General features: G+C 44.3%; 1 protein-coding gene across 6 annotated transcripts in view; it reads left to right on the top strand.

The window, feature by feature from the left end:
- Positions 1-12909, top strand: part of SLC1A2 (solute carrier family 1 member 2) — a 141263-nt gene that overhangs the window by 101333 nt on the left and 27021 nt on the right. For all 6 annotated transcript variants that reach the window (XM_037040509.1, XM_037040506.1, XM_037040508.1 and 3 more), the window contains exons 7-8: positions 4800-5033; positions 9837-10031. In XM_037040509.1, the coding sequence (XP_036896404.1) occupies positions 4800-5033; positions 9837-10031 (429 nt within the window). The remainder of the gene's footprint in view (positions 1-4799; positions 5034-9836; positions 10032-12909) is intronic.

Here is a 12909-nt window from a genome sequence, read left to right as displayed (position 1 = left end):
TACAGAAAGTGGAACTTTTCATAATCTCACCATGACAGAAACGTAAAGTGAGAAGTGAAGTCTCTGCTCACTTTTTCGATTCTCCCTCGCAGTTAAACCACCTCCATCCATGCATCCATCCGTCCATCCTTTCACCCCGTGAAATATTTCTTGAGCACCTCTTCAGCGCCAATAACAATATTAGGCGCTGGTCACATAATGGTGAATACGACAGATAGATTCCTGCCCTCATGGAAGGAAAGAGGGAGAAAGAAAAAGGAAGCAAATAAGAATGCAGATTGTCATCAGTGCTACAAAGGCACTAGACAGAGAAAAGAGACAGAGAGTGATGGGGGGTGGAAGTAAGGAGTGAACTCTCACAGGTGGGGCCATGGAGGGCTATCTGGGACAGTGGCTTGTGGTGAAGAGCTGAAGAATGAGAGGGAGGCAGGTACATGAAGAACCAAGAGGAGATTTTTTCAGGGGGAACAAACAGCAAGTGAAATATGTTTTGAGGGTCAAAAGGAAGGTCCAGAAGGGTTGGAATATGGTCGTTTGGTGAGAGAGGTGAATTGGTGGAAGGGAGAGAATGGGAGAGATGGGCAGCCTGCAGGGCCCCGGAGGCCACTGTAAGATTTGAGCTTTTATGTATTTGCAAAAGGAAGTCAGTGGGTGGGGTGGGTGGGGAGCAGCCTGGAGGCTCAGTGAGCTAATTTTTACTCACTCTGATGAAAATTTTTAACCCACATATGCTATCTGTCAGCAAAATTCACTCCTCAGATAGCCAGAACACCTCTCTCTGAGTGGATCAGGCAAAGCGGAAATTTGTGTTGCTTCTGGAGCCTCAGCACAGATACTGCCTTTAGTAATTGGAGTGTATCTTTAACTCTCTATTGACATGCTCCTCCAATCCCGAGTTCCTTTGGGCTCTGTATCCCAAACTGGCAGGCTGGCTTTGCTCAGAGAGACATATGGGACAGAACCAGAGTGGCTTTCTGGCAGGACTGACAAAGTCTTTTATTCACTGAAACCGAAACTCCTAAAAGATTTAACTCCACTTACCGCCGCTTCTGTGGAGGCCCACCATCCGCCCTGTGCCTGAAAGTCCTGACTTAATTCAGTGGGTTAAGACCAAAGAGGCCTTGAATAAAACTGAAGCTAAAGTAAATGGCTCCCAATAGCTGGCGGAGTAATATCTTCATTACACCCGTTGCAGATCAGATTTTATTCCTTGAAACAGTGCTTTCCCAACACATCAGAGTTCCAGGTCAGCACCAGGAAATTCTAACTCAGTAGCTATGTGATGGGCCCACAAATCCATATTGTTACCGGACAGAGTGGGTGATTCTGAAGCAGGCGTCTACACAGGCTCAGAGACCCTGACTGCGCTCTGGGTTTGTTAAGTGCCGTGGGTGAATTTGCACTTGTGGAGTAGAGAGCAGAACCTCAGAGGGGCATCTTGCTGGGAAGCCTAGCACGACAAGGTCCGAGGCACAACGCGGACAGAGGAGAGTGAATGATGCCACAGTAAAAACAAGACTCTGCGGGCCAGTCCTGGATGAATCAGGGGCTCTGAAAACGGTGCCCAGAGCTGAGGGTGCAGCCAGTCTGAGGGCTGCGTGGGAGCCATTCCCTCCTCCTAGCTCAGTCGTCGCTTTCTTCTCATTTGAAAACTGGTCCAATTCCTGGGCATCATTTGGCTTCAGAACACTCACTGGAGCCCTCGGCCTGTTCGTGCGCTTTGATTTGTGGCTTGGATTGTTTGCTTCCGCTCAGAAGCTTTGAGTGGTAACTTGGGACCCTGGGCATTGGCCCCTTCTTTTCCATGGAGTGTCATTTTTGATGAAATAATTCATGAATACGGCAACCCAGGAAATGGAAGCTTCAGCTTCTGAGTGGAAGCTTAAGCTGCTTGTTTTGGAAGCAGGTGCAGGAGAGTAATGGCCCTATATAATCTCATAGAACATAGATTCTTTGCTTGTCCTACTTAATGCTCATTCCAGTTCTGGAGACCAAGAGCCCTGCTTGCCATATGTATTTCTCCTAAATAAATATATAAAACTCTACCTTCTGCCCTTTGAATAACACTCTCCGTTTACAGTGGGAACTCATTTTTCTCCCAGAGCTCAATGCTCAGAGGTAACCTGTCACCCCTCTCTAACCCTGGCCCAGATGTGTTCTCCAGGGGGACACATAGAGCTGGGCTTGTTTGGCCAAGAGCCTCAAAAACATTTTCACTTCATTCTACAAATTGCTCATCCCAAAAGAGCAGGAACATTGGATGGCACCCCAAGCAGCTCGATGTTGTGTTTTTCTGGACATCTTTAAAGGGTGGTGGGTGCTTTGGAAAGAATTAATCTCTTGGTTTATGAAGATAGATGCTTGTTGGCTTTATCGGGAGGTACAGTTTTCTCCATTATTTACCCCAGGAGACAAAGAGCTGGCCCCTGAGACTACCCCGTGATCTATGAGCTGGTGTGACTATGGCACCCCAGGAGAACGTGGAAGGGTGGGAAAGACAGGGTTGAAGGACATGACTCCCTGAGACCTGCGGAAGCCGCGCTCACACGTGGCCAGCCTCCACCCCCGGGAAAGCAGAAGTGCAGCTACAGGCAGAAGGTTATCCCGGAGGAGGACAGCAGCTATGCTAATGTTTTTCTTTAAGATTTTATTTATTTACTTTCAGAGAGTAGGGAAGGGAGGGAGAAAGAGAGAAACATCCATGTGAAGAGAAACATCAATCGGCTGCCGGTTGACAAACATCAATCGGTCTCTTGCAGAGACCCCAGCTGGGCACTGAAACCACAACCTAGGCGTGTGCTCCGACTGGGAATCCAACTGGGGACCCTTCACTTTGTGGGAGGACCCCCAGTCAGTCCACTGAGCCACACCAGTCAGGGCCAGGCTGATGTTTTAACAAATTTGTGCCAGTTACCAATCACCTCTTTCAGGAGAAGGTTCCTCTTGAGAAAATATTTTGCTCATCAGAACATCCCCAACTGGGTGGCAGGAGCCCGTGAGATGTTTTCAGATGCCCCATTAGCTCCACTGGACTCGTTAAGCATGGGTGATGAGAGGCGTGGGCATAGGTGTGAGAACAGAGCATGCAAGGATGCCTTTGTGAGGAGTCAGAGAAGTAACAGCGCTGGCAGGGGCCAGGGGGATTGTCCACAGCACATACGGACGAGTGTTTACAATGTACTCCTCGCAGCAACCCTTAGAGGTTAGAGGGGGCCTCAACATGAGCATCTGAAAATGGGAATGAGTCACTAACCAAGGTCATACAGCTGGTAAGTGGCCAGATACCTCCCTGTTTTATGTGATTGTGTGTGTGACTCTCATCTATTCCTAACAGCCTTGGAAGGGCTTGCTCTGGGCACTATTACAAAAACAAACAAACAAAAAAACCTTCTATGAAATCTGGCAGAAGTGCCCTCTTCCTTTCTTGACTCCCTTGCTCTGGTTGGGAGCCTTATCCTGGGATTTCATTTTCCTCACGTCTTCCTCTCGTGATTCTTAATAAGTTGTCAAGTTTCCCACTAACATATTCATTTCAATCAGACATTGTTATAGGCTGAGCAAGTTCAAGCTCCCACAGCACCAGGTTGGGCAATGAAAAAGGGACGTTGCCAACAGTGTGAAAAATACAGTCAAGAAGAGAGAGAACGTGGTTACCTCACTCAAGAAGGGAGAGCAACAGTGGATTGTTTTCAAGTGTCCTGTAACCTAATAATAATACAGAAGTTAGAATAAGTTTACATAGCCTGCATCGGTGTAAGGCAAATCGTCTGCTAATCTACAGAGAGCTATGACAGCTCATTAAAGGGAAGTGGTTTGGCTTGGTGGGGAAAACATCCTAGTCACGGAGTTTTTCAGATCTGAGATGGTTCTTTTCTTTGCTTTCTGTTCTTGTGGTCTTGGGCTGGAGTTTTAACTTTGTCCGTCCTCAGTTTTCTCATTTGTCGAATAGGAATAATGATGCCTAGATTTTAGGATTGTGATAAGAATTAAATGAGGATCACTCCAGTAGAGAGCCAATGTTATTGTTCGAGTAAGTATGGAAAGAAATACTTTCAGACTTAGAAGTGATAAAACCACATTTCTCTAAAGTACTGTTTGGCTCAGATGGTTTTTTTTTGTTTTGTGTTCTCTTTGTCTCTTAAATATATTTCCTATCTTCCAAGACAAAAACAAAGCAAATTTACAAACACCAGTTTATAGCTTCTTGAAACTCTAACAAGCTTTCTGAGAAACTCAAGATTTGTTCCCAATTTTCTTTTCTTTAAATGTCATTTATTTATTTTAGAGAGAGGGGAGAGGAGAGAAAGAAAGAAAGTAATATTGATGTGGGAGAGAAACGTCAATCAGTGGACTCTTGCACATGTCCCAAGTAGAGACCCGACCTGCAACCCTGGCATGTGACCTGACCAGGCATTGAACTGGTAGCTTTTCCCTTTGTGGGATGGCATCCAACTGGCTGAGCTACAATGGTCAGGGCTTCCCCAATGATCAAGAAAGAGCTATGGAAAGACAAATCGAACAAGATTCTTAAAGACATACCCTGTGGGTCTCTCAACTCTAAGTTTGGTGCTTACCTAAGAGGTGGTAAAGCTCGTCTCCTCTATTCCTAAAAATCACCCAAGGAACAGAGTTGGCCTTGGGAGTTTTCTTTTTTAAATCAGATCAGAAGCCACCAAATCCACGAACCAGATTTCATATGATGCCGTTAATCTGAAGTCAAAAGCAGCAGCCATTGAATCTCATGGCAAAACTCTGAACAGCTGTCTTCAGTGTGTTTTTTTCTCTTTCATGTGTTTCAGGTACTCTCCCCTGGGTATCGCCTGCCTGATCTGCGGGAAGATCATTGCCATCAAGGACTTAGAAGTGGTGGCTCAGCAGCTGGGGATGTACATGGTCACGGTGATTGTGGGCCTCATCATCCATGGGGGCATCTTTCTCCCCTTGATTTACTTTCTGGTGACCAGGAAAAACCCCTTCTCCTTTTTTGCTGGCATATTCCAGGCTTGGATCACTGCCCTGGGCACTGCCTCCAGGTAGAGAATGCAGAAATCACCTTTCTTTCTCTCTGCTCACTGTTTGACCCTCTTTGCCACTTTTTCATTTTCAAAAACCTTCCCGTTGCAAAGTTCAGTGAGAACACTTTTCACATCTTCTTGACCTATTTTTGAAAAAGGCAAACACTTTGTATGTGGGGTTCCCTCTAGGAACATCTGAGCTTTCCGATGAATGTTTTTGCGGGTAGGTAACTGTGTTGGAAATATGACCTCACACTAAATTTCTCGGACGAACGCATGCTGCTAATCGGCACGCCTGCCTTGTCACATGTAGCACTGAGTGCCTTGTTTTAAATGTTTTCCGAAACAGTATGGCAGGATTTTATTCTATTTAGGAAGTTCTCCCACCTGTGATTTGAAAAAAGCTATCCCCAAATATCAGTCTATTGAAGTAATTTTTTTTAAAACTAGGAGAATGAGCTTTTATTAGGTAAATGGTGCATTAGGTGAGATTTTCCTAAAGAACCAGAAATCAGTTAAGTGTTTGGGCTCTCCATGCACCTCTAACGGGCCTTTGTGCCCCACTGATTCAAAGAAAATCAGGCCGGCATTGTTTCACCTTGACCTTAACTGAGAGTCACTTTTGTTTTCCTTACCTACCTCAAGCAACTCAGAAGCCAATGAGGACTCAGGAGAGAAAACACGTTTTTGTTGTTGTTGTTTTATGTCATCCTGAACTGTAGCAAAACCAAACAAACAAGAACATAAGAAACACCTGGCAGTTCATCCTTTCAGTCTGCAATCGTTGTTTGCGTTTCCTTGGGTCACCAACTAAGACTGAGGTCATACAGCAAGTGGCAGGGAGGCGTCACAAGCCAGCAGGTCTTTGTTGCAGAGCCCAGGACTGTGCACCACCAATGAGGTGGCCATTCTGTGACACAGGGTGACCTCTGTCCCAAGGCTATTGAACAGGCAGCCAGGTTTTCCTTAAGTGACCTAACAGGCAAATGGAGGTGACTATCTGGGGAGCCAAATTATATTTCCATCTTGCCGATGAGCGCGGATTCAGGACTACTAGAAAGTGGGGTTTCAGAAAAGATCTGAAATGTGTATAATCCTGGGAATCTAGAGTCTGCATTCAGTTTCTGAAGGTGAAGGGAAACACTCCCGAATTTGCTTTTTCTTTTTCAGACCTGTAAATTTCTTAGGGCTCAGTATCTCTAACCATAAAGATCCTTCTCTCTTTGGAGAAAAAGTGAATCTTTTTTATTCTCCAAACATAAAAACAATGATGTTTAGGTTTATTTTTGTTTTCTGGTTATGAGTGTGGTATTATTCATTGTGAAAAAGTTCAGGCAGTGAGTGAAATTTTGAAGAAGACAGTGAATATCAACAGTGATGCCACCTCCCAGGGTTAATTGGTAGTAAGCAACCTTCTAGTTAATCTTTAAAGTTACATACTTTTCCGGTTCTTCCTACATGTAGATACAGCAAATTGCTATTTTCACTGGCCAACATACCATATAAGTTGTATCTATCCATATAGGGCTCTCCACTGTTTTGAAAACTGTATAACAGTACTCCGTATGTACCACAGTACAACCCCCAGCCCCAGCCCATGACGTACACTTAAGGCGTGTCTATTAAATGGAACTGTGACAAACATCCTTGTAAATATGTCTTGGCAAGGTTGTCTGATGACCCCCTCAAGATAACTTTCTAGAAGTGGAATTTCTGAGTCTAATGGTAAGCACATTAATGGCTTTAAAACATATCACCAGGTTGCTATTTAGGCAAGTGCATTGTTTTAAGTCCCTCTGCATGGGTGTGAGAGAATGCCTTTCACCACCTCCTCGCCAGCACTGGCTGTTATCAGTTACTTCAATACTTTCCAGTCTTATTATGAAAAATGATCTCACTGAACTTGTACTCTGTTGATTATGAGGGAGGGAAGCATCTTTTCATGTTCCTATTGACCACCCTGCCCTCCTGGCCCCCGCCCTGTGGACCACTGGTGATTTCCTGTGGGGGTAATCATCCTCTTCCCATTGGCTTTTGCCTCTCTTCATGCATCAGAATATTAACTCGTGTGTTAATTGTCACTAGTAATGTCCCCCTCTACTTTGCATTTGTCTTAAAATTTTACAAAAATTTTTGCCATTAGAAGTTTTTAATTTGTATATTGTTGGAGCTGTCAGTATTTTCCTTTACTCTAAAGAATTTAGTATTTGCTCAGGAACATCTCCACAAAAGATTATAAAACATTTCTTTATATTTTGTTCCAAAACATTCATGGTTTTGATCTTTAAACTATTAAAAATATTATTATTATCCTTTTTTGAATAACTAGACAATTACCCCAGTACCTTTATAAGACAAGGTAAATCTTGAAGGCACATTTGTACATAAATGTGACAAATGGTTGGTTTATTTGGCCAAAGCCACACAAATGTTAGTCCCTTTTTTTCCACCTTACCCTGTATTTCATTTGGGGGGAAAAAAAGGAAAGAAAGAAACCAATGTGGTTTTAATCTTTAGTTAAAATGTGGATGTGGAATTTCTTAGGAAAAAAAAAACTTCTAGAAAAGTCAATGCAACAGGAGTTAAGTACTAAGAATGATTTTTGCCATCAAGGCCAGAGGGGGGAACACAGAACCCCAGGACTGGCGGCTCAATGTCCTCTTCCCCTCCTTAGGCCTCGGACTGACAGGGGCTGTGGAGGGGGTTGGCCTCGTTTTCTCAGTGGGCACAAAGGCTGGTGTCAGGGGGACGGGTAGAGGGGGACTGGCCCGGGACACACCTCTCTGCCTCCCTCTGACTTCAGTGCATGCTGTTAAAACTAATCTGGAAACAAATCTCAAGTATCTGATTGTTATTATTAGCAACATTTGAAGGCTGTCACATGGTCATTGAGGTGGGAGCCAAAAACCCAACATCAGAATGTGGGACCTACAGGAAGGAGTTAAAATGCTCACATCTCAGTTTACATTGGTTAGGTATACATGGATTTTTAAGACACGAGTCTTGTCCAGTACAGAAATTGAGAATATTTTCATGCTTTATTAATTATTTTAATCTGTTTAATTATCTAAAGATTCCTTTTGGGAACATGGATGCAATAATACGAGTTAACATATTCCAGTCTCCACTCTATGTCCATAGATTCATACCACGGAGAACCCATTCACCAACCATGACTGAGGTGCCATTTCAGACCAGGCACAACGTCCTGGCAATCTTTCAGTGGGGGCCTAGGAAAGGAAGGGATGGGAAAGTTCGGGGATAAGAGGAATTAAGGGACCCTAACTTCTCATTACAGCAGTGAGGACAATAAGCCAGGTATGCTGGCTTCCCCACGTGCGAATGAAGTCAGATCCCAATGTCTCTCCCTGGGCTTATAAGATTTCAGTAATGGGAGGTCTCCAAACATTCAGTTCTTCTCCCTACCTAAGACCAAACAGGGGGCCTGAAACAGATGCCTAAGTGGAAATCACTAAGAATGTTCCAGTCAGATGACTCTGACTTGCCTAGATTGTTATCAGTAGCTTGTGAGTCAGTGGTGTGATCAGAAGCAGACTTAGGTGGATCTAATTGTAGAGCTTCCAATTCCTTGGTTCCTTGTAGGCCCTGGAACCTGCATTTCATGTAGCTTCTCAGAAGGTGGTGGTCCTCTCCCATTCTCTGAAAAACCAAGAACTCCACAGCTGTCTGTCCAGCTTGGCTAGAGCCCTAATTCTGACCAGTAGAAGGAAACACTATGACTGAGGATGTAAATGCAAGACCAAAAGTGCTATCTGCTTTGGAGATTTGCATAGAAAAAATAGTTAAATAAGAGAATAGATCACAAAGCACTCCTGTGACAGTTTGCGTGTTGGGCATTGCTTTCCAAGTTGCTTAACCTTTGAAGCCAATCTACCTACCCTCCCATGCATTTCTACCCACGTGGAAATAATATTCTGGCCTTCAGTAAACCTTATCCCTACAGGTCTCCTATTTTAGAGGACACATGAACGTGTCAGGCGTTCTGACCTTAGAGGCTGGATCATGTGGTCACTGATTCCCCGTCCCACGCCTGGGAGGAGTGGGGCTGAAGTCACTCCATATTGGGTCTTTGATCAGCTGCAAAGCACATGCTTTTCTGCCCTGTGTCATTGGAGAGACTGTAGCGTTGGCTGTTTTTCAGGGAGTTGGACTGCCTATGAGGGTCCCCAGCGGATTGTTAGAAGTGTGGGTTCAGGCTGAATCGTGCTGAATGTGTTTGTCCAGCATTTGCAAAATTAACGGGCCCAGCTCAGGTCAATTCCCAGGGGCTGATGCAACCCACATAGTCATCTTCTTGGAATCAGTGACTCTAACATCAAATTATGGGTCATTCAAAAATTCCTCATTCCATTTCACTGTTGACAGCTGATCCTTTTCTGACCTATTTTTTTTCTTGCATCCAATTAATGTGGGCAATTAGATGGGCTTCAGTATCCAATCCAAGATGGAAACAGTGACCAAAGGAAAAAGAGAACTTGAAGCTCTGAGCAAGTGTTAAAAACCTGAACTAACAAAAATATTTTTCAGCCTATTAACATCTTAATAAGTTGAATTTGAACTTCCAAATTACTGTTTTTAATTTGGCTCCAGACAGTCTTTATTATTATTTTTTTTTGCGTGTCACTTTGCTCAATTGAAACAGAAGGACAAAAACTTTGTGGTGGCTTTCCAGTTGCTTTGTCCTGCTTTTCTGCAGCAGACCTAACTCCTCTCCTCTCCTTTCCTCCCTCTCTCTCTCTCTCTCTCTGTCTCCCACCCTTCCTTCAACCTCTCCGGTCCCTCCTTCTCTCTGGTCCTTAGTGCTGGAACTTTGCCTGTCACCTTCCGTTGCCTGGAAGAAAATCTGGGGATTGACAAGCGCGTGACCAGATTTGTCCTCCCTGTCGGAGCGACCATTAACATGGACGGTACAGCCCTTTATGAAGCAGTGGCCGCCATCTTCATTGCCCAGATGAACGGTGTTGTCCTGGATGGAGGGCAGATTGTGACTGTGAGGTGAGTGAGGTGGTCGGGCAGGCCCTGAAACGACCTTGTACCTTATCTCCCTCCACACAAACTGCCTCTGACAGGGCTGCTTGAATTTCAGTTCTCCTGGCAGAAGAATGGTGAAGGAAATAACAGGGAGGAGGAATTATTGGCAGTCTCAAAGGGAAAAGATTGTGACGGGAGGGAAGCCGGATCATACCAATGCCGTCTGTTGGTATGGCACATGTGAAATTGCCTTGGGAACTTGATATTATTTGAATTTTAATAACCCCGTGATGTTGCAAGGCAGTTATTTCTATGCTCATTTGATAGGTGAGGAAGTGCAGGCCTTGGGGTTTGTTGAAGACTACGTCATTAGTAATGAGCCCTTAGGGCTGTATCTGAGGCCAATGTTATCGGACTCTGGATCCAGTTTTTCTTTAATTGAAATAGGCTCCCTTCAGCATTCCGAGGGGTGATGGATGAAATGATGACATACTTGAAGGAAAAGATTCTGCAACACAATAGAAAACATTTTATTGCAAATAAACATCAAATATTTCTGTTTTTTACAAAAGCTATTTTTTTACTGTATATAGACATCATTTAAAACATTCAGAAAGAATTCTTTCCCAAGAGGTCATTAAAAACACATGGCTTCTCTGTGAACTTATAGATTACTCTTACTTGCCTATATTAATTTATCTAACTCTCACAACCACCCTGTGAGGTATGCACTTGTCTTTGTCAGCTCGGACTGTTATAATAAAACACCATAGACCAGAGAGCTAAACAATAGACATTTATTTCTCATAGTTCTGGAGGCTGGGAAGTCTAAGATCAAGGTGCTAGCAGATTCAGCTCCTGCTGAATGTTCTCTTCTTGGTTTGTATCTACCCTGCTTCTCACTGTTTGCTCACATGACCTGTCCTTGATCTGTGAATAGAGTGGGCTTGCTCGCTTACATTTCCTTTTATAAGGGCACTAATTCCATCATGAGGCCTCTACCCTCATGACCTAATTACCTCCCCAATGCCCGTCACATTGGAGAGTGAGGCTTAAACAAATGAATTTTGCAGGGGATACAACTCAGTACATAGTAGTATTATATAGAGGAGCCTCAGTTTCCTCATCTGTATAATAGGAACAATAGAGGGTTAAGAACATTGTGCCTGGCACATAATTGCCTGTCAATAAATGTTAGCTACTAGTATTATTGTTGTGGTTGACACTAAATGAGATATAGAGAGAAGAATGGGACAGTGATGTAGTGAGGGAAAATATGCTTCCGGTCAGTGTATCAGGCCTTCTAAATCATGTCCTAAAAGACTGCATGGGAGACTGCCAGCCCCCCTTACTTTAAAAATCAAAGATAAAAAGGGTTCCTTAATGAAGCCCCTTCTTTTGGAAGTGAAGCTAAGATGATTTCCGGTCCCTGAATTCTTGACTTTGAAGGCAACCACACTACCCATCAAGTTCACACCATTAGATGAGAACACAGAGATGGGAGAGTGGATCAGTAAGCCATTCGTGGTTGGGATTCATTAAGTCAAAACTTTTAACGTAGGGAGGGATCAAGGGACATTAGGAACAGCATGGACCTGGAATCAAGTGGACAAGTATTAAAATCCCAGCAGACCACATTCAAGCTGTGTGACCCTTCATTTTCCACCCATTCCCAATCCATGATTTCCTCATGGGACAGGTGCTACCATATGAACCTCGCAGAGCTACCTTGAAGTTCTGTTAACATGTGCGTAGTGCCTTGAACCAGTCCTAGAGAAGGGAGCCAGAGAGGGGGGAGGCAGGGAAAGCAGCAGGGGACAAAATGATGGAGGGGAGATCACCCTCAGGGAGCTTCTATGGGACGTAGAATTGCACAGACACTCAGCCCATGAGGACATGATTGAGGCGGAGGAACGGAGGGGGAACCAACTGCCAGCAAGCATTTTCTTTACAGGATTTACCACACACAGCTAAGAAATAACCCGACAATACGGCCATTGTGCAAAGGGACGTAAGAGTGACTCATAACAGAAGCAACTGGTGTTGTAAATACAACGGTTGAGTACAAGATGTTGGAACTCAGGAAGTTCCCCTCTCCTGGTGCTTTATCCATGTCAGGGAAATGGCTGAGAATTCCCACGTTCCAGCTCTTGGGGCTTTAGGGAAGTTTTCATTGCAAAACAGCCTCACTCTGTGGAGACCTTCGATAAGAATAGTAATTGACATTTATTGGGGGTTCGCAAAATGTGCCTGGCCTCTTCTAAGTGCTTTTTATTTATTGGGCTCTGAGGACACCACAAATAAGACAACATCATTATCGCCTTTTTTCACAGATAAAAGAAATCAAAGCACAAAGAGGTTCAGTTGTCCAAAGTCAGGTGGTTAATGACTGGCAGACCTGGGATGTGAACCCGGGTCAATCAACTCCAAAACCTTTGATGATAACCGCAGCACACTGCTGTTTCTGGTGACCCGGATGGACCCAAGGAAAATTCAGTTCTCTAAACCACGAAACCAGCTCTGTATTGGTGGGGCAGGGGAAGAGCAGAGATGGGTTCTGTAGAGCCCACCTAGGGGAGCTGTTGTCACCGCAACAAGCCTAAGGATGGAAGGAGGGCAATATGGAAAAACAAGGCAAACCACACAATACCCCAGGGCCTTCTTTTCCTCATATGTGAGAGTAGATAAATCCAGGTCCCTCCCAACTGCAAGAACCCGGGATTCTGAACTTAGTTACACTGGTGGTCTGGACCTTGGTTACACCAGTTCTTCATTTGGAACGGAAGGAAATACTCTAGAAACTCTAGAATTTTAGTACTGACAAGAAAGCAGCCCCTGTTTTCTTTCTAGCATCCACCAAAGCAAGTTGGGAATCTGTATTCTCAGAAGCATCCTTCCACTT

The sequence above is a fragment of the Sturnira hondurensis genome, unplaced genomic scaffold (genome assembly GCF_014824575.4).
Source record: "Sturnira hondurensis isolate 20B ecotype Veracruz unplaced genomic scaffold, ASM1482457v3 Scaffold0002638, whole genome shotgun sequence".
Taxonomy (NCBI): domain Eukaryota; kingdom Metazoa; phylum Chordata; class Mammalia; order Chiroptera; family Phyllostomidae; genus Sturnira; species Sturnira hondurensis.
This window is presented reverse-complemented; position numbering and strand designations above follow the sequence as displayed.